Source organism: Prionailurus bengalensis, chromosome E1 (genome assembly GCF_016509475.1).
Source record: "Prionailurus bengalensis isolate Pbe53 chromosome E1, Fcat_Pben_1.1_paternal_pri, whole genome shotgun sequence".
NCBI classification, from domain to species: Eukaryota; Metazoa; Chordata; class Mammalia; order Carnivora; family Felidae; genus Prionailurus; species Prionailurus bengalensis.
This window is the reverse complement of record NC_057347.1, coordinates 56,546,183-56,572,818: the sequence shown is the minus strand read 5'-3', so window position 1 is coordinate 56,572,818 and position 26,636 is coordinate 56,546,183. Positions and strand designations below refer to the sequence as shown.

At 52.6% G+C, this 26,636-nt stretch overlaps 1 protein-coding gene across 2 annotated transcripts in view; it reads right to left on the bottom strand.

Annotated features, from left to right (window-relative positions):
• SEC14L1 (SEC14 like lipid binding 1) overlaps positions 1-26,636 on the bottom strand; it is a 55,355-nt gene that overhangs the window by 4,805 nt on the left and 23,914 nt on the right. For both annotated transcript variants that reach the window (XM_043585681.1, XM_043585682.1), the window contains exons 4-14: positions 14,884-15,033; positions 14,637-14,768; positions 12,615-12,743; positions 11,594-11,828; positions 10,901-11,010; positions 7,809-7,998; positions 6,261-6,349; positions 5,230-5,300; positions 4,145-4,316; positions 3,705-3,839; positions 1,732-1,866 (exon numbers count right to left, since the gene is read on the bottom strand). In XM_043585681.1, the coding sequence (XP_043441616.1) occupies positions 1,732-1,866; positions 3,705-3,839; positions 4,145-4,316; positions 5,230-5,300; positions 6,261-6,349; positions 7,809-7,998; positions 10,901-11,010; positions 11,594-11,828; positions 12,615-12,743; positions 14,637-14,768; positions 14,884-15,033 (1,548 nt within the window). The remainder of the gene's footprint in view (positions 1-1,731; positions 1,867-3,704; positions 3,840-4,144; positions 4,317-5,229; positions 5,301-6,260; positions 6,350-7,808; positions 7,999-10,900; positions 11,011-11,593; positions 11,829-12,614; positions 12,744-14,636; positions 14,769-14,883; positions 15,034-26,636) is intronic.

Below are 26,636 nucleotides of genomic sequence, written 5' to 3'. Positions count from 1 at the left end.
AAGTGGTTCCGCGGGTCGCTCTAGGCTGGCCAGCACAAGGAAGGTGCGGGAGAAGGCGCAAGCGGAACAGAGGGCACGTGGAGGAACAGAAGGAAACGTTCCGGGCAAGCGGAGGGAACAGAGGCTCGCAAGGCACGGTGGCAGCCAGCGCAGTCGGGGGAGAAAAGAGCCACGTGGCATGGGGCAGGGGAGGCGCCCCGGGGACCGAGCGCCAACCTAAAACCCGAACTTCCTAACTGCGCGCCCGTATAAAGTTTCCCAGTAGGGGATGATCAAAGTTACATAGTTCAGAACATGACTACGGGAGGGACGTGAGAATTGAAGCCAGCTGTGCGAGGCTCTGTGTTCGCTCGGAAACCTCAGCCGGGGCCGGGGCCCCCTCTTCCCGGGAAGAGCCTTCTGCTCGTCGTCAGGCAGACTCTTCCCTCCTCACCACAGAAATGCCACTCCGGAATTTCCCGAAAGAGCAGATTCCAGGAGCACCGGAGCCCTTTGTGGGAACCGCGGTTTCCTTCCTGCTGCGAGGCGGCTCCCCAGGGGCACAGCTCTCCCGAGAGGCACCCCGTCTGCCCACGGGCCCCCTCCTTCCCGCGCCCATGAGGGGGACACTGAACTCAGCCTTCGTTTCCGGGGTGTCACCATCCTCGATTTGTGTTTTACTTCATCCCCAGAGCAAGTTCTGGTGCTGTGACACAGAAGACGTTCCCACTTCCACAGATACCCCGGGACTCTCAAGAAACGTCAGGTGTCACCGAATTCTGTGCCACAGACAAGACGGGGTCACCGGAGAAACGAGAACTCCGCCTCCTCGAGCCTGGTCTCCGCGCAGGAGATCAATATAAATAATCCTGAAGGCAAAGCCCTGAGAATTCGAGATCTCCCTACAGAATCTAGGAATGAGGCACACCTAATGTGCCTCCGCTTGTTCGAGCACAGTGGCGGTCCCTGTCCGCCCCGCAAGCGACAGGCCGGCCATTCCAGGACACACACCAGCAAGGACAGATGGTGGGTGGCGGGAAGGGGTCAGCTCCCGGCCACCGGCTGCGGCCTGAGCCCGCAGCCCCTCCTCGCTGACCCCTCGCTGGGAGCCCAGGGCCGCCGTCCTCGGCAACAACCCTCGAGGTGGAAAGCTGCCCGGAGCTCAGGAGGGGGGCTCGGCTGGGAGCCCTCACAGCTCAGGCCGCTCACAATTGTCGTCAGAGGACACACCGCGTATACAAAACACAGGCGCACTCTTGCTCCCGCACCAGAGGGGACAGCAAGAAGGGAAGAGAAATGTGCTTTCTCCTCACTCTGCTTGACTTATAAAAACGGGCAAATTCCTTAAAATCTAAACCACCAAGGCCCGGTCAGGAAAAAGAGAAATGAAACCGGCCCTATGTAATCGCTGAACGAACCAAACTGAGGAGTCAAACATCTTCCACAGGAAAGACTTTCCACGGGCCCCTCTCATCCCTGCGCTAAGAGGTTATCCAGTAAAACAGAGGTCGGGAGGCCTGATCTCCTTCCGAGCACAGATGCCTTGAGAGACGCCTGCCCTTCAGTGTAGACATGTGCCTCAACTACAGATTTAAAAAAACAAACAAAAAAAATCGACAACAATCTAAAGACAACAACCAGAGAAAGCATCTGATTTTCCTGAACTAAATCCTATTCGGAAGGCCGCCCGAAGAATTTCTCCCTGGGGAGAAGGGCCCCCACCGCCCTGGGCCGTCACCGCGGAGGGCGCACCTCGTGCGGGGCTCCCTTGAAGACGCTGGCAGACTGGTAGATGGTCTCGGTGCACAGCTTGAGGTCTTCGTTCTCCAGCTCCTCCGCGGTCCTGTACAGAGATTTGGGAACCAGTCCGCCCTCGGGCACCTCACACTGGAAACAGAAACGCGGCAATAAAAGCTGTGCCCGCACACGGGGACCCCCCCCGAACACCAAACACTCCGGCGAGGGCCACGTCCCAGCGTGCTCGACTCCTCCGGGCCGCTCGGGAAACGGAAAACACTGGCGAGGTCGAAAAACGTTCTGTGCGATTTAGCCAAAGGATTTTTAGAACCTCTTAAATACACGTGTCATACTTTAAATGAGAACAAGTTGAAGCTGATTTAGCACAGAATTCACACGAGTATTTACAAGGTAAATTACTAAAGCTCGTTTGTGTAAGAATCGCCAAGCATTCACACGGCACCGTGAAGAGGGAACGTTACGTTCAGAAAAGCTGGATTCTCGGCAACTACAGGCATCTCTTTATTACGTGCAATTACCGTCAATACACACGTAACCAGCGGTGAGAGCTTTGTGTCCGACCCGGGTCAGAGGATCCGTCCACAATGCCAGACAAAAAAATAACAAAGGAGAGCTTCTTCTGAAGCCGCTGCAAACAGGCTAAGTTGAACTAGAATCTGTGTATTTCATAAACTTCCTCGTCGACCTCGACAGAGTGACCCAGCACTCAAGTTCACAGCATCTTAGCAGCTCTCGCACCATCGGCCCCGGGAGGCGAGGACACAGGGAACCCACACGACGGTGTCCGGCCGGCAGTGCGGCCAGCCTGGAGACCTATCCCGGCATGACGTCCTGTTCGGGGACATCGGAGCGCCGAGTGCGAGAAGCACAGCGTGCAGGGACACATGACAGCCGGGAGAGCCTCAGGCGCCGGAGCCCGGACGCGTGGACAGAAGAGGACTCTCAGCCCGGTAATCGCATCACGGTGGTCGGTGCCTGACAAACGTGGTCCGATCCGCCGTGAGCCAGGCCTCCCTCCAGCTCACAACGGAAGGACCGGCCACTCGGGACCGTTCTCATGTAACGCGAGCCGTCTGTAGGATGCTACATGCCTGACCTCCCGATTCAACGTCACGGCGCCTGGTGAGGGGGGCCCTGTAGTTCGCTTACCCCTCGCACCGCGACGCTGCCTGCAATTCCTGAGCGCAGGACCCACGACCTGAAAGCTGGATCCGAATGCTGTTCAACCTCCTCCACCCATCCCGAAAGATTCCCCCGAAAGCCCAGTTCGTTAGCTCATAAACGCACGCGTCAGATCCAGCGTGTACGTACCCGAAGCGGGTAACTTTATTTACCGTGAGGATGACAGAGATCCTTCCTCCAACGAGAGCCTGACCCCCCCCTGGCTTCGGCTGTCACTTCGGGAAGCCACCTGCGCCTCCGCAGGTCTCTTTCGCCCTTGTGTCATGCCCTGGGGCTGTAAGGTCCTCAAGGACCCCTCCTCACAGTTCAGGGCACACAAGAGGAGGTGTCTGCCCGAGAAGCTAGCAACTCAATGTATTAAAACCCCGATTACAGAAAAGAAGTGGTTCTCTTAACGTATCCCCTTTGAAATGTTATCCTGATTTACGGTCCGGGGGGAAATCTTGGAGAATCATCTGGAGTTAAGTGTTTTTATAAAACGCACAGCTTTCCCCCGACAGGTAAAAGAAATCTGATCCACACGAAGCTGAGTGAATAAAGCAAGCCGTAATTAAATTAGAGTCTAAAACGAATCCTCATTAGCATTTAACGACGAAGAAATGGGCATGTTATCGACCATCACTTACATGGTTCTATTTAGTTTAACTCTGGGTCAGAGAAATGTCAGCCAAAAGAAAGACAATACTCCCAACTAAAGGTTCTGAAAATCATGTGTACCAACCAACGCCCACCCTCCCTACCCCTGTAAAGCGGCCAAACGTGTAACTACTTGCCTAAATACGTACCATGCACTCCCCGCTCAGGAAATCTGGAATAATCTCTTTATCGATGTAATCCAGCAGGCCGCCAGGACCCTGGTAGTCATTTCCTGCGTAAATCAGGAATTTCCTTCTGGTGTTGTCATCGATGAATGGACTAACCTGTAGGTAACGAGAAGACCATGCGGTCATCTTTGCTTGGCCATCCGATTTCCAAAGATTAAAATGACAACGTGACAGTATGGGGGGGGGGGGGGGGCGGGGAAGGAAAGTCTGTCCGCGTGACAGAAAGACGCTCGGGCATTCTTTCTTCCCTTCACCGGTTTGAGAGACTGCGTATCTTTCCACGTTTATTTTGTTATTTCCTAGCCAGCTAAGGCTAAGGGTCAGGGACACACGCACGCGGATGCACGCACGTCCGCCTTCCAAGTGGCTCGTCGTTTCTGCAAAGCGGCGTCCACACCTACCAGCGTCCAGAGGACGGGAAACACCCTGGGGGCGCGAAGAATGAGGAGGCGGCCGAGCGTCTCGGGGTAGTTGGCCTCGACCACCTCTATGATGCGCAGCAAGGCCTTGACGCCGGGTCTCCACAGGTGGCGCATGTTCAGACCCTCCAGGTCCACCAGGCAGGTCCACGAACTGTAAGGGCGTGCAGACGTGTGTCACTCGCCAGACGGCACACTCGCCAACCGCGCCCCAAGCGACTGCTACTGTTTTCTCGTTTCGATACTGGGCAACAGCCCTGTACACGCATTAACACAAGTCCACCAGTCTCGAAAAACCAAAGTGTCGCGCACCGTGTTTCTATCTACTCGCGGCAAGCACGCGGGATCGGTGCGGTGGGACCAACCCCCGAGACGGCAAAGCATCAGCGGCTCATCGACCATCGCCACCTCACCCGGGCACACACGTGACCCAGCACCACGAGGTTGACGTGTCGTGCTTGACCCGCTGCGCGGCCTCTGCTGACCCAACGGGGCACGGGCCCGGCTTTCTAATGCGCGCTGTGGCGAACCACAATAAGCTATTCTTCCGCAAGGATCTGAGTCCGGTGCGGCCTCAGGAGCCGAGACTACAGCAGGGAACGGAAAACCCTCGAAACTCCTTCCCGTCATGGCGGAACTTGCGTTCCAGTTAGCCTGCCGTCCCCTTCTGGGGTCAGCCTCTGGACCGCTGCACATTCTCAGAATGGTCTACCAGAGCTACAAGTATGGTTTAGAAATGCAGAGTAAGTTTTTTGCACCCCCGGGGGCTCCCCCCACAAGGACCGTGCAGACTAACCAGACAGGCCGACCCACTCAGAGCGAGGGGACAGCAATGCCTCGGGGTCAAAAATACCAAAACCCAGCACCTGTCCCTCCCAACTAACCGTGTTACACGGTTATCCTTCTTTGGCCTTTGAGTACGCTGTAGAAAACAGGCTACTATTTAGATTGCGTTCTAAAACCCTAAAAGCGTAACAATCAAACCAGACTTGGCTCCTAAAAGCCAACCAGAAGTATTTAACTTGTACTCTCAATAAGCTGGAAGGGAAAACAAAATCAACGTCTACCTGATAGGTCGACCAAAGACTTTTGTGTTTTCCTCACACCGTCTCAGCCCTTCTTCGTTTATGGAGAGAACCTATGTGAAAAAGGGCCACAAAAAACCCACAATTAGCCTAAGCACCACCACCGTGTCAAGCCAGGAACCAAAGGGACAATAACAAAGCCCGTTTTAGGCAAGCGGGTCAACCGACAGAGTCATCGGTTTAGATTTTATGACACGTTCATACACACACAACCTGTGGCTGACAGAGAATCTCTCTCTCTCCCCACAGGGGGTGAGCACTGTCCTCTGGGCGAAGGTGACAGCTACGTCCCGTGAGATCGGAGCTAGGTGTCACCGGATGGGCAGGGAGGGCGTGCTGAGGGGACTCTCTGGTCTGGATTCACTTCCCCTGGAGACACAGTCTATCCGCATCTTTATGTGCACGAGTGCGTAGATGCGGCCACGCGCGTGTGCACGTGTAAACGCTCACACGGTGGCGGGGCCGACAGAATACGCGACGAGATGCCAACGACAGATATTCGAAGACAGTGGGATCACCGAGGTGTCTTTTAAAGTTTTCGTTTGTTTTTTAGTTTAAGGACAACACTCTTCTCCTAACTGCCCGCACTGTGGAGGCTGAAGGGGCAGGGGGGAGCCCGGGGTCCAGGGGCGGGAAGGAAGCATTTCTAATGGCTCAGATGGGAGATGCTAACCCCCCTCCCACCCCCTGGTGAGGCCGTGCTGGGGAAAAGAATACCATGAAGAGGTCTGACCTGAGTGAGACACATCTCAAAAGGAGGAGGGGGGAGGGAGCAATTCGGTGGAAAAAGAGGGCTCAAAATCGGCCCCAAGAAGCCATCCTGAGTGGCCACGGTGATTTTTCGTTCACGCTTTCCTGTGAAAATTATCTCTAGGGCGCCCGGGCCCTCTTCTGAAATTCTAAAAACATACTGAGAGAATTCCTTTCCTGATGGCAAACGCACTCCACGCTCGCTCTAAGGGGACAGTTGTGACGGTCGGAAGGGCGCGGCGGCCTCCCCGGGAAGCACTTACGTATCGCAGCAAAGCCTCCTCCCCGAGAGCTCGCACCAAACCCTTGGTGTCCATCTGCCCCAGCCTGAGCACGTAGAGCGGCCGGCCGTCTACGGAGGGAAGGAAACGCATGATCGGCACCGTTCCTGGCGAGCAGCTGACCGGAGCCTTAACAAGGAGCGTGCTTCCCCGCTCAGAGGCCGCAGCCGGCTGCGTGGGCCCAGCAGAGCCCCCCAGCGGCCGCCCCTCTGCCCGGGACCCGGGGCACCCAGCGGAGCTCAGCCTCCGTCCGGCCCTCCTCTAACCGCCGGTGCCGACCGGGGCTCAGACTCCTCAAGAACAACCAGGGGGTTGAACAGAGCCCACTTTCAACAGCGGGGGGCGAGCGGGGACCTCAGAGTATCCACGCTTCTTCCGTGAGCAGGGAGTATTTTAAATCTTTGTTATTTTTCAGGGAAGAAAACACGTTCATTTCATGGGCTACCAAAAAGTTAACGTCTAGATTTCCTAAAAGTCCGCTTACCCTTGATTCCCACCTAGAGGATCAAGATAATTGAGGACTTTCAGGAACTCTTTACTTTCATAGCAACCAGCACAGGGCGGCTCTACGCGTTAATAGCCTGGAGGCCTAACATGGAGCCTGAGAGGAACCTCATTCGCTATACAGATGCGCTGTCATCAACACGACAGCTACGCGGACGGCATAAAGACCTCAGTGGCCACACTGGGTCCCGGAATCAACAGATTCTCTAGATTCTAGACCCTTGACACTTGCTGTCTCAGGGGAGCAGGGGAAAGGATAGGGAAGGAATCTGCTCCGGACAAGCACCTGAGACCCGTCTTGTGCCGTCCACGGGGGGCCAGCCTGCTCCTCTGACGGGGCCCAACTTTTCCTTGTGTTTATCACCCGGTGAACTTCATTCACCTCCCACTGGCTCTAGACCTGTTCTACTTAAAACAAAAAGGTCTTTGCGCTCCCAAATCCTGTTGAAGGGAAGGTTTATAAAAAGTGTCTCCCGACGTTTATAAAATACATTAATGTTTTACTACCACGCTTCAGTCTTCAAAGGGTCGGAAAACAGAATAAAGAGATGTTTCCAGTAAAAACTAATAAAGCTGCAATTAATATGGAAAAGCACAAAAGAGGACGTCTGGAAAGCAGACACATCAGAGCTATTCCGCTTGGGAAGGGCCTGCTCTGAGGGGGAGGGCGCGCCAGGGCCGCCCCGTGCCCTCTCCACGTCTGCGATCCCGTCCTGTCCGCTGCCCAGCTCCGAACCAGGATGCAGCGGGCACGCCTCTGGCAACGCCGGCCTTCTCGCAACGCGAAGAAATTTGGCGGCCAAGGAGGGGCGAGAGCAGAGGGAAGGAAGGGACAGCCCGTGCCTGCGCTCCACAGGGACGCAGGGCGGGGGGGCGGGGGAGCTCCCAAGCAGGTGGGGGAGGTGTGGGGCTGGCCGCGATCAACGGGCGCCCCTTTGCCCAGGCGGGGGGGGGGGGCAACCACCCACAGGCCCTCTGGACTCCGCGCGAGGCGGCCTCTAAGCGTGCCCGGGATGCCCAGCGCACCTTTGTCGTGATGGTGCCAGCCTCCGGCGTAGTAGTCCTGGAGGACCTGGGGGGGCCTCCAGGTATCGAGGATGTAGTCCACCTGGTGCTGCTTCCGCCAAGTCAAAGACTGACACATGATCTCCCTGGCTTTGTCGATGTTGAAGTCCCGGGCACGTAAGAACCGAAGAATGTGCTCGTCCTTTGGAATCTGTGAAGAGAGTAAGATGTTTCTAAGCAACGGTAAAAGCTGCTAAGGGAAGAAAACCAAGTGACTAAAGGGGAATGAAACTCTAAAACTCACTTCTCGTCCAGAGCAAGCTGCATTATTGCACTATTTTTTTTTCTTTTTTTTTTTAATTTTTTTTTTTAACATTTATTTATTTTTGACACAGAGACAGAGCATGAACGGGGGAGGGTCAGAGAGAGAGAGAGAGACACAGAATCGGAAACAGGCCCCAGGCTCTGAGCCATCAGCCCAGAGCCCGACGCGGGGCTCGAACACACAGACCACGAGATCGTGACCTGAGCTGAAGTCGGACGCTTAACCGACTGAGCCACCCAGGCGCCCCTATTGCGCTATTTAAAATAAGCCGCTATTTGTCGCTCAAAAAGAAACGAACATTCAAAAACAATTTTTTTTTTTAAATCGGCCGTTACTAAAAAACCCCCCTCAAGGCTTTAGAAAATCACTACCGCTAATCTGAGTAATCTTTCCAGAATTCTATTTTTAGTGTCGGCAAAGCAGAGCAAAGGCAGAAATAATCTGTTAAACGTCAAATGCTCCGGCCTGCCGGACCGATCCGTGATTGTGATCTGCGTGCACTTCTGCACATGTGTATTGCACCCGAACAAAAGTCAGGACGCAAAAGTATTGCTGGTTTTGGTGGCGGTGGCGGTGTCGCTAACACACAGGGACCTTCTCTGGAGAGTCTGCTATCGGACGAGTCGGCTCCTCTGAGGGAAGGACCAGGCCAAGACTGTGTCCGAGTCGTATCTGGCCCGGCCGTCTTCCTCCACGGCCACACGCTCGCTGGTGCACACCACCGGTCCACGGCGGGTGGGAGGGCAGGGAAGGGGGAGCCTTCCGACTCCCCCACTGCTGGGAGAGTAACTCCAGGCACGGAGATGGCATCGCTGTGACTCAGGAAGGACCAGCATCCCACGGACGTGGTAAAGAACGAGGGTTCTGGGACCAGAGGGCCTGGCTTCAAACCCTCACGCCAGCACTCCCTCGGGGGAAGACCTCGGGCAAGCTACTTCACTGCCCTGTGCCTCGGTTTCCTCGTATGTACAACAGGGGTGGAAAATACGTCACCGTCTCAGAGGGACGTTGGGAAGATCTCGTAAAGGTCGTGAGAGTGTCTAGCCCGTGGCAAGCTCACGACAAACGACAGCCATCATTACAGCGGCTGTGCTCCCGGTAAGTGCTACCAACAGTCGCGTCAGACACAGAGGTGCTGGTAACCAAGGCCGGCAGAAACCAGCGCGTGGGTGGGCTCCATGCAATGCCCAGCTTCCCTTTACTAAGCGATGCCAGTAACTAGCGGGACATAGCAACGTGCCTGTGTTCACTTCTAGTCCCCTGTTAGCATGAGGTGGGTTAGAAAAACCCGACTCCTCGGGGCGCCTGGGTGGCTCAGTCGGTTAAGCGTCCGACTTCAGCTCAGGTCACCATCTCGCGGTCTGTGAGTTCGAGCCCCGCGTCAGGCTCTGGGCTGATGGCTCAGAGTCTGGAACCTGCTTCCGATTCTGTGTCTCCCCCTCTCTCTCTGCCCCTCCCCTGTTCATGCTCTGTCTCTGTCTCAAAAATAAATATAAACGTTAAAAAAAAAATTAAAGGGGCGCCTGGGTGGCGCAGTCGGTTAAGCGTCCGACTTCAGCCAGGTCACGATCTCGCGGTCCGTGAGTTCGAGCCCCACGTCGGGCTCTGGGCTGATGGCTCGGAGCCTGGAGCCTGTTTCCGATTCTGTGTCTCCCTCTCTCTCTGCCCCTCCCCCGTTCATGCTCTGTCTCTCTCTGTCCCAAAAATAAATAAACGTTGAAAAAAAAAAATTTAAAGAAAAAAAAAATTAAAAAAAAAAAAAACCCCAACTCCTTATAAGGCTAAAATTTTACCAAAAACCTCAAAATCGAAACTCAAACACTTCTAGTCTTAAAACAATCCGTGAATCCCTTCCAAAGCTTCTGAAAATTAAAATGTCAGAATACTTGGAACCTGATATCGCTTTATAATGTGACATGTAATTTTTGAACACCTTTTATTCTTTTTATTGCCGAATTTTTTTTTTCATTTTTTTTTAACGTTTTATTTATTTTTGAGACAGGGAGAGACAGAGCATGAACAGGGGAGAGTCAGACAGAGAGAGACACAGAATCTGAAACAGGCTCCAGGCTCTGAGCTGTCAGCACAGAGCCCGACGCGGGGCTCGAACTCACGGACCGAGAGATCATGACCTGAGCCGAAGTCGGCCGCTTAACCGACTGAGTCACCCAGGCACCCTGCCGAATTTTTTGTAATGTTATTATTTATTTTTCAGAGACAGAGAGAGAGAGAGAGACAGAGCATGAGAGGGGGAGGGGCAGAGACAGAGAGAGACACAGAATCCGAAATGGGCTCCAGGCTCTGAGCTGTCAGCACAGAGCCCGACACGGGGCTTGAACCCATGAACCACGACATCACGACCTGAGCCGAAGTTGGACCCTTAACCGACTGAGCCACCCAGGCACCCCTAAAGATTTTATTCTTAAGTGATCTCTACGCCTAACGTGGGGCTCAAACCCACAACCCTGAGATCATGAGCCACACACTCCACTGACTGAGCCAGCCAGGTGTCCCGACGTGTAGCTGTTTTTAAGTGAGACCCTTCTCTGGTAAACCTAGAAAAATAAACTGATTCTAAATAGAAGGGCATCACAATTTGCCGTCCAGGACTCGGACGCCACACAGAGAAACACAGATCCTGTGACTCTGGGACTGGGAGGGGCTTCCCCAGCTACGGTAATCGGGAACATTTACTCCGAGGAACCACGAACAGAACCATGAACAGGACCCGGAACCATGAACAGTTCCACGGACAGCACCACCACACACGGGGGGGGCCGGTTCTCACTTTGCCCTTGTGGGTTTCCTGGAGCCACTGGCGAAGCCGGATCAGGCAACTCTCCTGCAGCGGGGTCAAGTCCCCCAGGTATCTCTTGATGTAGTCTGCGTCTAGTTTGTCTGGAACAGAAATTACATGACAGCGTTTACAACAAAGAACGCTGGAACTTGGAGGCGTCCAAAGTCGTCCTGCTCAGCAAAGTGCGGTCCTCCGGCCACAGAACTGAAGGATGCCACGGGGACAGCAGGGTCAAGCCGGCCCCCCCCTTAGAGACCCTCAGTGATCGTCTGTAAGACCAAATCCCTGGCCAAGCCACAGCTCAACCTACTGACTCAATTACCTTTAGGGCCTAGCACGCGGGAAGCACAGAGCATCTGACGACGCTACGATTGCAGTAAAAGGCTTAGTTGCTATTCGTTTGCTAAGTACGCCTTCAATTAAAGTAACTGAAAAGCATCTCCCGGTTTCAATAAAAGAACAACTTGATAGAACTCTTCCTGCCCATTAAAAAAAAAAAAAAAAAAAAGAAACTTTTCTTCGTTCTAAGAGAAAACTACAATGGGTTACCTAAGCCAGAGGAAAAGGGACAGTGACAAAATGATACCTAAAGGTCCTAAGGAGACAAGAACGGGCCGAGGAACCGGAGGGAAAGGACCCCATACGACCCCCGGTCCTGCTCGTGGGACACCGCATCTTTCCTACCTTCAGGGGTCCCCGCCGCCGGCTCGGGTGGCCCGCTGGGGCTGCTGAGCGCCTCGCCGCCCAGCCCCTCCGCCTGGGCAGCATCTGAGACGACAGCAGCCGAGGACGCCGCCTGTTTCTTGCAGGACGAGGTCGTCTCTGAAGAGGAAGCTATGGGAGGCGGAGTCCAACGGGGCACAAACGTGATGCCTTCTTCTTCCAGCTGACGAAGATAGTATTCAATGATTTCTTTCCCCTTGAAAATAAAACCGATTTGACGGTTAGGATGTGATCCACGTTCAAATTATTCGCCCCTCCCCCAGATTTTTAAGACACTAACAAAAACCGAAGAGCCGCGGAAGAAATCTATAAAAGCAAAAGCCAAATGCCTCTGTGTCTGGGTTTTTCATAATTATTTTACTTCCTCTTCTCCAAAGGTCCAGGAAGTAATTTCTAAAGAGACGGGGTTTTTTTAATGACTGACTAAAAGCACGCACGTATCACCCTTGTACGCAATCTGCGCTTTGTGTCTCGACCCAAGTTCTTTCCAACACCCTGAAAATAAGGCAAGCCTTCACATAACACTCATGATCTCACACGGACACTCTCAAAACCCAAATCCCACAGCAGCGCTGAGCAACGGCACGAGAACAAGAAGGCAAGTTTTCCACGCAAGGTGAACCTAAGAACCCGAGGCCCGGGGGCCCCCGGGGATCCCCGACAAGCGCTCCCCCTGCCCACAGACAGGTCCGCTCCCGCCTCGCCCGCCCACCCCAATCTGCCAACGATTCCGGGCAGAGGGCACAGCGGCCAGTGGCCGCACCTTCCTGCTACGTCCCTGGCGACAGCGATATCTGAACTCCCACCCAACCCTCCCCCTCCCTAGAACGCAAGACTCGGGGGAGTGTCAAATCGTTTCCGCGTCGTGAAACGGCCGGGACCCCCGACTGGCCCGTTTCTGGCCTTCTGAAAACACTGCCAGCCTCGAGCACCTCAGAGGCTCCTGCCCCCCCTTTTCCATAAAATCCCAAGCTGGACTCACTTTTTTTATGTTGCTGGTGTATTGTTTCATTGCAATTTTTTCCACTGTACTTTCGAAACCAAAGAAAGATTTAATATCTAAACTTGCGGACTGTTCAAAACAGGTCCAATCTTCGTTCTCAGGGTGAACCTGCAGACAAATGAGAAATCGTTCCCATTAAGTATGCTGATGAGTGACGGTATCATCTGTCGGCTTCTCCATCAACTAGTAACCAAAAGAAAACACTTACTCTACCAGTAACGTTACGGTCATGAAAGCAGCAGATGGAAAATTTACACAAGGGAGGCTCAAAATCATAAAAAGACCTAAATATTTGTAAAATATCCTAGAAAAAAAAAAATCGCAAAACGCCTGTTAAAAGGAGAGCTCCGCTTTCATTGGTGGTTCATCCATTCACCGTATTTCCTGAGCAGGGTTCTCCAGTGTAGACCAAACGAAGATCCCTGCCTGAGGTAGCTTACGGTCTGGAGGGGGAGACAGCCAATTAGCCATGAACATAAAGAGGTAAGAAACTGAAGATAAGCGCTAAGGGAAAAAGGAAAAGCTGGAGCAGGTGAATGAACTGGGGGGCGGGCAGCAGAATTGAACAGGGTGTTCAGGCTGGCTTCATCCAGAAGGGCAGATGTGAGCACAGACCGAAGGTGAGGGCGGGAGTCCAGCAGAGATCCGGGGGCACAGCGCCCCCGGCAGAGGGCGCACTTGGAGCAGAGGTCCTTAGGGGAAGCAGCCTACGCCATCAGGGAACAGCAGGTGCGTGGGCTTGTGCACAAAGACAGCAGGACAGCAGATGTGTGAGGACGAGAAAACGAGGGGCCCTGTAAGCCACTGGGAGGCCTCTGGGCTTTTCTGTGTGAAATGCAGGAAGGCTGCAGAAAGTATGATACGATCTGACATTATTTATTTAAAGTTTTTAATGTTTATTTATTTTTGAGAGAGAGAAAGAGCAGGGGAGGGGCAGAGAGAGAGGGAGACACAGAATCCGAAGCAGGCTCCAGGCTCTGAGCTGTCAGCACAGAGCCCAATGCGGGCTCAAACCCACGGGCCGTGAGATCCGTGACCTGAACCGAAGTCGGATGCTTCACGGACGGAGCCACCCAGGCGCCCCTGATCTGACATACTTTAAATGGATCACTTGGGATTCCGCGCTAAGGATACATTGTAGAAGGGTGAGGAAGAAGCAGAGAGACCCTATTAGATTATTCTGATAATCTGGTGGCAAGTTAGTGATGAAGAACAGCAGATCAGCCTGATACAGAGGTACCCATCACAGGCAAGCCCCGCTTTCCCGAAGTCTGCATTCCGCCCCATGGCTTCTACGAAAGACTGACATTCGTGCCTCTTTTGGCTAACCAAAAGAAACCTAAAGAGGATTTCCTCATTTAGGAAAATGGGTGAACGTGAAAACAGCATTCACCGTTTGTTTTGCAAAAGCCGTTAAGCGGCGAGGATGGCACCACGCCCCCCACCCCGCCTCCGGAAGCCTCGAGACTCCAGAGCTTAGAACAGCGTCTGGGGGCCTCTGGGCTTTATCTCCGTTTATTCTGTGCGCCTGTTAGCAAGACGGGTCCTGGGGCACCAGAAGCCCCTAAACAAGCTATGTTTTGCTTTGCATACGGGAATGCTAAAAAATCTTCCCATATACACTCGTAACTGCTGCTTTGCGCTGCCCGTGTTCAGCGTACGAAAGCCTTCACGGGAATGCTCTACTTTCAGAGAGCGGAGGAAAACTGTTCTCTTGGGTCCTTCCCGTGTACTTCTGAAGTGTTAGAGTGGCGCCGGAAAGGAAGGGACACGGGAAGGTCACAAGGCGACCCTGACTGCTACAGCCACGTGACCCATTCTGCAGTAAACCGCAGCTGCCACCCGCTGACCCCACGCGTCAGAAGCGAGGGACGGTGTCTGAAGAACACAAGGCGGTGTGCCGTTTAGCGCGACGGCCACGCGGGTCCCAGAAGCACAGGCCGGCCCCAGCCTGCGTCCCCTGCCCTCCCCGGCCCCACCCTCGCGAGCGCGGTTACTCACAGTGTAGCAGCAATGTTCGTGGATGATGACCCGGTTGGAGAATGTTTCGTTATGGGCCTCGATGTGCAAAGTACGTTCCCGAGAATTCAGTGAGTTTTTTTGGACAAAATAAACATAATCGACTCCTGCAATCTTTAAAAAAAAAAAAAAAGGAGAAGACGGACTTATTAATGACACCGAGTGCAACAGAAGCCACGAGCGTTAAGTTCGTCTGGCAGGGGGACGGCCTCAATGTCCCCGTGGGTACCTTTTTCAGCAGCCTTGGTGCGTCTATGTCCAGCTTGCAGCGCCGTTCTATAATGTGAACGGCCCCGTCTTCGCTCTTGAACTCGTTCACGGTGTCACTGTCCACAAACATCGGGATCAAAGGACACGTAGGGAACCTCCTTTCGTAGGCCTGGGGATAAATTGTTTTAAAAAAAGGAATTGAACAGAGATGCGACCCGCCAGCCCGTCACTGAGATTCTCCCAGGAATAAAAGCATCTCCCGGGGCGCCTGGGTGGCTCGGTCGGTGAAGCGGCCAACGCTTGATCTCAGCTCAGGTCTCGATCACAGGGTAGGGAGTTCAAGCCCCGCATCGGGCTCCACTCTGGGCGCGAAGCTTACTTCAAAAAAAAAAACAAACACGACATCTCCTGATACACGTCCACGTGTCACCACAGAGCTGCCTTTGTCTTTACATCATAAGCTTTTGTTAAAAAAGAAAAAGACGTTCTGTGTTCACGGACTGGGAGACTCAGGGCAGTAAAGACGTCAATCCTTCCCACGTGGCTACAGAGGTTTAACACAACTCCTATCGAAATCCCGGCAGGGCTCGTCTTTGTCTAAGCTACAGACAAGATTATTTTAAAATTTATATGGAGGGGCGCCTGGGCGGCTCAGTCGGTCGAGCATCCAACTCGATCGCGGCTCAGGTCACGATCTCACGGTTCATGACTTAGAGCCCTGCGTCCGGCTCTCTGCTGACAGTGCGGAGCCTGCTCGAGAGTCTCTCTCTCCCTCTCACCCTGCCCCTCCCCAGCTTGCACTCTCAAAATAAATAAGCTTAAAAAAAAAAAAAATAAAGTTTACACGGAAAGGCAGGAGAACTAAACCGGCTAAAACAATTCTCAACAAAAAAAGACTAAACTGGGAGGAATCACTCCGAGTGGTGTGGGATCGGTGCCTGCGGCGCAGCCACGGTGACCCAGGCCTGCGCGGCTGGCGGTGGAAGGGACACAGAAGTCACAGGGCAGACAGCCGTACATCGACCCACACAAATACGCCCAAGTGATTTTCGACAGAGGGGCAGGAGCAATTCGACGGAAGAAGGACGGCCTTTCTGTCCAACAAATCTGACTGGAGGCCTTGCACACCAACAGGAAGGGACTAAAAAAAAGGACCTCAACCTGAACCCCACACCGTATGTACAAATTAGCTCAAAACGGACCATGGACTCAAACGTGTTTGTAACCTGCTTGAAATGACAACTGCAGGGGCGCCTGGGTGGCTCAGTCGGTGAAGCGTCCGACTTCAGCCAGGTCACGATCTCGCGGTCCGGGAGTTCGAGCCCCGCGTCGGGCTCTGGGCTGATGGCTCGGAGCCTGGAGCCTGTTTCCGATTCTGTGTCTCCCTCTCTCTCTGCCCCTCCCCCGTTCATGCTCTGTCTCTCTCTGTCGCAAAAATAAAAAATTAAAAAAAAAAAAAAAAAAAAAGAAATGACAACTGCAGAAATGCAGAACAGATCGGCGGTTGCCAGGGGCGGTGGGTGGGGGGGGAGTGGGTGCAGCCGTCAAGGCACTCGGAGAATGTTCAGTATCTTCGCTGCATCCGCAGCGATATTCCGGTTGTGACGACGGACCACAGTCTCCCTAAATGTTACGGGGGGCGGGGAGGAACGGGTAAGGAACACAGGGGAAGCCCCGGTGTCATTCCTGGTGAATAACAGGGTATTGACATATCGTGACTCTTCAATTATCGCAAACTACGAAACTTAAAGCATGAAAAAAAGCTTCACTCCCTGTATAATTCATCCAAACTTTTCGACAATGCACTCAGGCGCCCGATTTAGTTTACGGCGTAGCGAGTGTGTGGTGATCTGTGAAGACAGCTTTGCTGACGACCTGACTATTGAATTTACGCTAAAACCGAAGCCACCCGGCGGCTCGCGGGGCTGCAGGAACAGGAAACCGAGGCGGCCGGATGACAAGTGTCTGGGCTCTAAGAAGAAGCATGAAAAAGCAGCCTGGGGCTGGGCCCAGCACCTCGGTGATGTGATCTTCCTATTAAAGTGACAAATGCCACTCCTCCACCAGCTGTCCTAAAAATGGGGGGGGGGGGGAGCTGACTTCCCGCCTTAAATTAATCACAACCACACACAGATTTGAGGAGAAATGTATGCTGTTGACAAGATGAATGACAACCTCAAAGTGGCACCGACCGCTGCGATGTGACCTCCGACAAGGGGCGAGGCGTTCCGGCGCACGGCCAGACTAACACGCTGCCTTCCGTGGAGCAGTTTCCTGAAGCTGCCCGTGGACAGACCTGACGTCTGAACAGAAGTAATACTCAGGTCACAGCAGCTGCACTGAACCCCCCCATAAAGCACCAGAGCAACCTATTTCTTATTTTTTGTATTTACAATTTTTTTATATTTGTTTTTTAGAGAGAGAGGGAGGGAGGAGCAGAGAGAGAGGGGGACAGAGGATCCGAAGCGGACCCTGTGCTGACATCAGCGAGCCCGATGCGGGGCCTGAACTCACGGACCCTAAGATCCATGACCTGAACCGAAGTCGGGACGCCCCTACCAGAGCGACCTATTAATCCCTCCATCCGGTTTTCACTAATCTCACTCTAAGCATCCTCGATAATCTGGTACATATCTCCTCTCCTCTCCACAACATTACAGGGCTACACCAGTCTGCAAATTTCCGGCTGTGCTCCTGCTGTCTATGTAAGATACCACGCGAGGCAATAGGGGAGGCAGTGGAAAATGAAGCAGACAGTTCAGGAAAGGGAGTCAGGGTCATAACACGAGTGTGTCCTAAGAATAAGCAAGTGCCACAGAGGTGTCAGGAGAAAGAGAACACCCTGAGCTTTGGAGAGAGGGGTGGTGTAGGAAGGCTTCGTGGAAGAGGGGGCATTTACACTGGGCCTCAAGGCACACGACTGTTTATAGTCATCGAGGAGGGGAGAGATTTCTAGGAAAGAGAACCCAGGAGCGTGGCCTCAAGGGAATGCCGCAGGGCGAGCAGGGACCGAAAGCCAGTGGAGGAGGGAACGGTGGCCTGCAGTGACACTTGTGACAAGGCCTGTCCCTGCTGAGCACAGCCCACGTGGCCACACCAAACCCAACGGAAGGCCTGGCTCTCCTGGAGTTGACCTACCTCACGGGGCGATGGAGAAGGAGGGAAGTCTACCTTGTGACCAGAGTCGCCCTTTCAGAAAATCAAGGACAGTCATACACAGGGCGGTCTGGAAGGGAGGCAAAACTTACGTGGTGGCCAATTATAACTGCTTTTTAAAAGTCTTTACTTTGGGGGTTGAAAACATATCCTTCCTATTTACCTACTCCCCCCTCCTCTCAAATATATTCTGCATCCCATTAACTGCTATAATCTTGACAAATCACACAGCATTCGTCTCTTAACGCATTTGAAATCAACAACATGGAAGTTTATCGAACTGCTCAGACCATACCACACAGAAGTCTCTGGGAGGCCCTAAAATACGCCTGTATTGAGTACTGCACACGGGAACAACTCTAGAAAAAAAAAATTTGCTATCATTTGTTCTACAGACACTGAAAACCATCTAAACTGAGTTTTAAATTTTAATACATTACAAAAAAAAAAAAAAAAACCCTGGCTTTGTATACTCCAGCGCTATGACATATCAAAAAATTGAAATACAAGGATTCAAACAAAAAGATTCTTTTTGAGTTACATACGGGGTAGAGTAGGCACTCGCCAAGAAATACCCGAAGCCGGGATCTCTCCTATCAAAGGACCTATTAGATCACTTTCAAAATGCCCACAACAGCCTCTAAATTCCTGCAACAGAGTGGTCAGCACAGGGCACTACCCACACAGCCCAGTCTTCAATTTAAGACACAGCACAAACCCTCCAGTCCCTGTAAAATCACCCATCCGTGTAGACGCCTGTTTTCACAGAGACTCGCTTTTACCTTGGCCAGATGGCCTTAGGCGTGACAGTGCTAATGCACGACCCACCCGGGGAATCGGTACACTCCTCTGCAAAGCTGTCTGTGCGGAAGGTTCCTAGCGAGCTTCTCCCTGCTTCCCTGCGCACCCCGGTCGGCACCCGCCCCCCGTCCCCAGGAGCACCACTCAGCCACGGGGCAGGGGCCAGTCCATGTGTCTTCGCATCGCCTAAAACAAAGTCAGTGTTCAATAAACATTTTTTGAATTATGGAATAAAACCTTGCTAGATAGGGGCGCCTGGGTGGCTCAGTCGGTCACGTGTCCGACTTCGGCACAGGTCACGATCTCAGGTTTCGTGAGTTCAAGCCCCGCGTCGGGCTCTGTGCGGAGCTGATTTCAGATCCTCTATCTCCCTCTCTCTCTCGGCCCCTCCCCTGTTCGTGTGTGCTCGGGCTCTCTCTCTCTCAAAAATAAACATTAAAAAAAAAACAAAAAACAAAAAAAAACCTTACTAGATAAAGCAACAAACCCAGCTCTTTGTCCCTGTGCTCACTTACCTGGGCCAATCTTTCGGAGATATATAAGGCTCAGGAATTCTGCATAATGTTGGTGCAGAAAAGCCTAACTTTCTAGAGGGTTATAGAAAAGGAAGATCGCAAAACGGTGACAAAACTTTAGTCTCTGAAACTGCTTACGGACACCAGACCCCAGTTTTTCAGCACAAACTACAATCTACAAACTTGCTGCAGCCTCTGAAAAACAGAAGCATTCCAATCTTATTAGAAACATTTATGCACATTCTAGTTTTGCCCACAGGAAGGGCCTAGAAGCAATGACACCTCAGCAGCAACAAGAAACTTGGCATCTAGAGCTCGGTTTCTAAATACCACTCAGGACTAGAGAAGAAGGCATGCACTGTCAAGAAATGACTGATTACAAGTCTGAAGGGAAAGGTCAAGGTGAATCTGAAGTACTTACCAGAAATAAGGATGTGCTCAGTGACGGAGGGGGGGCATGTCAAAAGGACACAGGAACCAGCCTGAAGGGGTTCCACTCCCCCCGTTCTGAGATCACTTGAGCACCAGAAAAAGATAGTGATACTCAAGAGAAATGGGCGGGGGAGGAAATCTTACAGACAAATGTCACCTAATAACCACAGGAGCAAACAACACAATCAGAAAACCACAATTCTGCAACCACCGATTTATAACTGGTTCAGGCAAGGATCGACACAGGGCACCTACTGAAAGGCTGGAAGAGACAGCACGGTCTCCAAGATCACCCTGCAGGTTGTCAGTTACAAAGGGACAGATGATGGAAAGCTGTCCCTTTATAGGGGAAAGATCTAGCAGATACCAGCTCCGGCCAAGGATTTAACTCAGGACCAAGCACGGGACAACCTGCCGAGCTGCTGTGACACAAAGGAAGCACGCACGACCTCTGCAGACCTCACAACAGAAAGGGAGGAAATAATCAAGACAAGTCCAAGTTACGGGGCACTGCACAAAAGCACCGGCCTGGACTCTTAAAAAATGAGAAAGGCCAGTGTCTTGAAAGATGCACAGAAAAAGCCGAGAACTATCTAGCAAGAAGGCAATTAAAGAGCCAGGACTACCAAAGGCTATGCTGCATTGGCTCTTTGGAATAAAAATAGCTCTAGAGATTATTTAAGGACATGTGCCCATGCATCACACACTAAATACTACCATTCTGTCCGTGTGAAATTTCGCGGGTGTGATAACGATGACCGTTAAGCAGCGTTTCTATTCTGAGGCAATAATGCTTTAGTACTTAGGGCAAGTGTAATGATACACACAGCTTCTTTCAAATGGTTCTGCAAGACTCAGGCTGTGAGTGTGTGCATGTGCGCGCGCACGCGCGCGCGCGCGTGTGTGTGTGTAAGAGATAAAGAGAATATATTAGACATGTATTTGCTACACTTCATCAACTTCTTTAATAATGCAAATTTCTCAAAGTAAAAAACTGGGGACACTAGCAACAGGGGAAGGTCACTTCGGGGGGGAAGGGCAATATGGAGACCAACAGTGCTTTTGCACGGAACTGAGTACGACCTTGTCACATCTTACCCAGCGTGAGGTTTGGCCCAGCTCCAGCCCGAGGTGGAAGGCCAGGTGAGAGGTCCCCCGGGGCCCTGCGCCTCGGCACGGGGGCCTCCGGCCCGGCCCGGCCACCGTGGCTCTGAGGGGACGCGGACCCAGAGAGCTCCAGCTGCCGGCTCTTCACGAGAAGGCAGCAGTCTGGATTTCTGTGTGCCGCTTCCCCATTCTGAAGGCTTAGTTCGTGCCCACGGGCCCACGTCCGCAGGCCTTCGAGTCTCCTCCCTGCACCTATCTCTCCAGAACTGGGCAGGAACCCAGGCTTCAGTTCTCTCCGGGTTCAAATCACCGCCTCGGGAGAGCCACAGGAATTTCCCTCCGTCTTAGTTTTCAGGAACTATCTGCAATATTATTATGTCACTTCCTAATCACACTCGGCATGTATCAACCACAAAAATCAAGAAAGGCCTCAACAGAATTAAAGTTTCCAGAAGGCATTTTTCCAGCGCGAGAGAAATGTTCTTCGATGTCCTCTCTTAAAAGGAAAAGCTTCTTTCGCAAGAGACCAAGAGACGTTGACTATTAGAATCATGGGCTCACTCGTTTTGTTTCACACAGCCATTGTTTCAATAATAAAAACAAAAGCAGGGCCTTACCCATTTGCCCCAGGGAGGAAAGCTGCCGGCTGGGTAACTCGGCTTCCTCCCACCTTCCTACGCCCACTCTTCCTCTCTCGAAAGGGATTTCTGAGCCTGTAATTCGGGAGCTTGGCAACAGCACTTTAAGTCTTTAACCAAACTTTGAATGCAATTTTGAGATATTAAAAGCTTGTACTGTGCTAAATAAAACCATATTTTAGTGAAGACATTTCAACTTGAGAAGTAACGAGCTTAACAGCGCAATCTGCCAGGAGAACCCATTTAAAAGAAATTCCATTTAAAGACTCTACCTTCAGATTGAACTAGGTTCATACACAACTTAGCCAGCGAACTAAGCCAGCCGCTTCCCGTACGACTTGGAGATCCTACGGCACTGGACGTGACCCTCAAACGCACTTAGACGCAGAGCTGGTTTTACCCCGGAAAGACTCCAGAAGTGGAAAAACCCTAAATACGGCGGGAGTCTCTCAGAAGTTGCCAGTGCTCGAAGAGGCAAATATAAAACGCATCGGGGAGACGTGGGAAACCGACCGAAGCCCCTCAGAGTCGGTTCTCCGTAAGTCGCCGACTTGGCAGACATGACAGCCACATACAGAGGGCCTGCCGTATAAGCCACCGCGTTGAGATCTAGACAACGTGACTGTGGAAGACACAGGGACGGGGCTTCTTCAGAAGCAAGACACAGACACACATACCGTCCACAACGAAGAAAAGACAGGGAGGAGGTCACGGACAGCAATGCACCGTGCTGACAATAAAAAACTGCTTCAGACAGTGGGGGGGGACATGGCTCCAGGATGGGTGGCGAGAGCGCGTGTGCAGAAGGGAACGTTCCCGATGGGGGCCACGGGAGCGACAGCACAAGGGAGGAAACACTCCGTGGACACGCTCCGGAGCAGCCGTTCAGACCCGCGGACACCGCGTCACCTGCCTCAGAAGCGGCTCAGGCACAGGAGTCGCCTCGAAGAGCTTCGGGCACCTGGTCTGTTGCTGAGACTCCAAAGCATACAAACAGCTCGTGAAGGCGTGAAGAGTGTCAACGGCCCAAGGAACCTGGGTGCCCCACCCCCCGACACTGCACGTGGTCGCAGCTCAAGTCCTTGATGGGCTCTTGAATTCCGCCTCCGCTATTACAAGACAGGCGGACTTCTATTTAGTCCACTAGTAAGGCGAGGTTCCGAATCACGTGCTACTTACCTGTGAATAAATGTGTTCATTCTTTTTTTACTTTTTTTAAGTTTATTGATTTTTGAGAGAGAGAAAGAGAGAGAGAGAGAGAGAGAGAGATAGTGTGGGTGGGGGAGGGGCAGACAGAGAGAGAGAGAGAGAATCCCAGGCAGGCTCCGCACCGTCAGCGTGGAACCCAACGCGGGGCTCGAACCCACGAAACTGAGTGAGCCAAAACCAAGAGTCAGACACTCAACCGACTGAGCCGCTCAGGCCCATTCAGGCGTCCCTATATATATATATAATATATATATATATATTTTATATATATATAAATATATATTTTTATAAATATAAAACAAAGTATTTATAAAAACTTAAATTTTTGAAAATTTGAGTCCTTTCCAAGAAAAGTTATAATCCAATCAGTTGTGATACACTTCCATTCATCCAAAGTCTTCATGACCAACCCAGTCAGATTAGCGATTTTCAAACGAGTTCAAGACCATGAGCGGACTAAGTGGGGTAACGGTACAGACAACTGTCCGGGCCAAGTGCTGAGTTAACACCAAAGTCCCCATCCTCAGTCTCCGGCCTTCAGTGGGACCCACAAATCAAGTCACAACAGACTGGACTAGCCCTGGGAAGGTCACACAAGAACACACAAAGATTCTATGGCAGCTAAAAAAAATTCGCAAACATCTGACAGGTGCCAAGCCGTCTCCCTCTGGGATCAAACACATCTGAAGTGTAAATGAGGGATTTCGTCTTAGACAACCTCAATTCCAGGGTTCTGAGGACACACTCTCTCTGGGTGACATTTAGTGTGGAGAGGGCGTGAGTCGGGCCCGCAGGGCCGGGAGCTCTAAGGACAGGGCATCATGACCGACGCCAACGGGATCCAGTACAAGAGGCTGGACCCTCTTCTAGGACCTTCTCCGTCGAGCAGGGCGACGATGAGCGAAGACAGGAGCGCAGCCGAAGCGCGGATGGCGGACGTGCGGCTCCCACACCTTGCGCCACAGTGTCCCGACTGCACGCACATTCTTCTGACCGTCCCTCGGTCCCACGGCCGCCCTCACAGCCACCACACCGCGGGAGACACCGGCCGTGTTTCCTGGCGACCGAGGAGCCGGCTCGGTGCGCTCCCCCACCCCCCCGGGGGAGACAGGCGGGTACCGGGAGGCACTGGGAGGAGCGCAGGTCAGGCCCCGTGTCCCTCGTTCACACGCCTGTGCCCCTGCTCTGGACGGTTCTCAACACGGAACGGCTGTGTTAAAGGACAGAAAAACTTCGCAATTTCTTCCCCAATCCACCTATTTTCGGTGGGACCACCGCACACGGACGCGGGACATGGTGCCAGTGGACATGGTGCCACTCAAGCAGAGGGGACCGTGCACGGCGGCCACCTGTGTCCCCTGCCCTGTCACCGGCCTGCAGACGACCAGCAGTGGCAACAGCGGCACGAGCAGAAAGGGCCTGCTGGAAATTACCCACAAGATCAAAGGACTTCACGTGCGAGGAGTTTCAGTTTCAGCGAGGTCGCTACCCTTCCTTATCCATACTACGATATTTGTAAAGAGGGCCCCAAATCACACAGCAGGAGGGTTTTTGCCGACCTCTTCGACAACTCGGGGGAGTGAGACCCAAACCGTGCCTGACTCCGCTCCGAAGGGCAGGGTCCCACAGCCCTGAGCGCGAGGCGGGACGGGAGCCCCCTAAACCCAGATGCCTGGCAAAGGTCTCTCCGCGAGAGTAGCGGGAACTGGCCCTCCATGAACTTCTATCTAGTTTAGGATGTTCTACCCCAAACGTTTCGACCGTGAGGGTCCCAGCCCAAGTAACCGCGAGTCCTTGACAACAACAGAACACTGAGCCGAGGAGCAGGTGCAGGTAGGTGCAGCGGGCGGACCGCAGCAGAATGTGATGGCGCCCGTGACCGCGCCCCTGCCAGTGCTGCCCCCTCCCCCCCCAACCCCCGCACCCAGGACAGCAGGACGTCAACCTGCACCCACGGCAGCACGCGGCCCGAGCACACTGCTCCCGGCTCCCGGCAGAGAAACGCGAAGTCGCTGACTAGGGCCAGCAGAGTCCCGGGACTCCTCAATGTTTGAACCGCTGCTATAAGAACCAAACGAGCAAGAAAACAAAGAACTGTCCTTAGAAGAAAAATAATCAATCATCCGAATCTATTTCAAAATTAGCATATGTTCGGGGAGGGGCGGCAGCGCCTGGGAGGCTCAGTGGGTAGACCAAGCGACTCTCGACCTCAAGGACGTGAGTTCAAGTCCCACGCCGGGCACAGAGCTTATCTGGCTCCAGCAAAGCTACCAGGCACAATAGTTTCTAGTTGTTTCTGGTTAAAGACAAACGTGAAACCATTCCTTCTCTCCTTGTGTGTGCAAGCAGCTGTACGGCTACGCTCCTGATTCAGTAAGGTCTTCTAGAATGCTCTACCTTACGGTACTTGTAATGTATTCCTTCTCGAGAATTTCCGGGCAAGACTACGTGGAAACTTCTGTGAACACAATTTAATAGACCGGCACAGAGTTCTTGAGCTTTCAAATGAAATTCCAAGAACCATCTAGGATGCTCGATAAACCAGACCTTCTGCTTTTTAGCCTAGAGTAGAAAGCTAAGGCCCTCACGTGTTGCACGGTATTATGTTTCTGGAAGAGCTGGAGATCGACATCTCAGACACTAGCCTGGGGGTGACTTCAGTTTGTTTACAGTCTTGCAGATAATCGATGAGGACATTTCTGACTGGCTTCTCTGGGAACGTTTGTCCTCGGGCACCACCACATGGTGCCCTACGTCAGAGGATTCTAAATGTCCCTTCACAACACCCTTGACATCTCAGTAACTTTTCCACGGTGCCCCAATGCCAGAAGAACGATCGGTTGCTATTAGGTCCAGACAAGCTTGAAAAGCACTTGTGTCCTAATAACTCAGTAGCCATCTGAAACAGTAATACTCTCAAGTCGAGGGAAAATGTGTTTTTGTTCCATTCCTACACGACCAGTGTTACTTGTGAGGGTGGACGCTTGGGTGCCACCAGGGCTTGGAATCACACGGGGCGCCTGTGCTCTCGCTTCCTGTTGCCCACGGATTCTCGTGCCGCACTAGCTAATTTTTAGCACAGCAGCCAGCGAAAACGCAGCTCCACAAAGACGCGACGCCATGAAAAGAAACAGTGTGGGGCGCCTGGGTGGCGCAGTCGGTTAAGCGTCCGACTTCAGCCAGGTCACGATCTCGCGGTCCGTGAGTTCGAGCCCCGCGTCGGGCTCTGGGCTGATGGCTCAGAGCCTGGAGCCTGCTTCCGATTCTGTGTCTCCCTCTCTCTCTGCCCCTCCCCCGTTCATGCTCTGTCTCTCTCTGTCCCAAAAATAAATAAATGTTGAAAAAAAAAAATTAAAAAAAAAAAAAAAAAAAGAAACGAAACAGTGTGATCCAATCTTGAAACGTGAGCTACCGTGCACGCGCCAGGAGTTTGCACGACGTCCAAGAAATGTTGACTATCAAGCGTGTTTTCTCAAAATGTAAAAAACACCCGACAGCACTGTGGTGCCCTGGGGTGCCTCGGCACAGTGCGGTAACTGCGGCTGCAGGTGCTTTATTTTTTTTATTTTTTTTACATGTTTGTTTATTTTTTGAGAGACACAGACAGAGCCCAAGGGGAGGGGCAGAGAGAGAGGGAGACACAGAACCGGAAGCGGGCTCCAGGCTCCGAGCTCTCAGCACAGAGCCCGAAGCGGGGCTCGAACTCACAGACCGCGAGATCGTGACCTGAGCCGAAGTCGGACGTTCAACCGACGGAGCCACCCAGGCGCCGCCAAGCAAGTGCTTTAAATGTTACTCATTTGTTCAGCAGTTCTGCCTGCATAGAGAGGCGGTATTCAAAATCCGAACAAACGAGCTTCAATCCAATGGATCACTCTCTACCATCAAACTTTCTATCAAAAACAAAGGGTCCA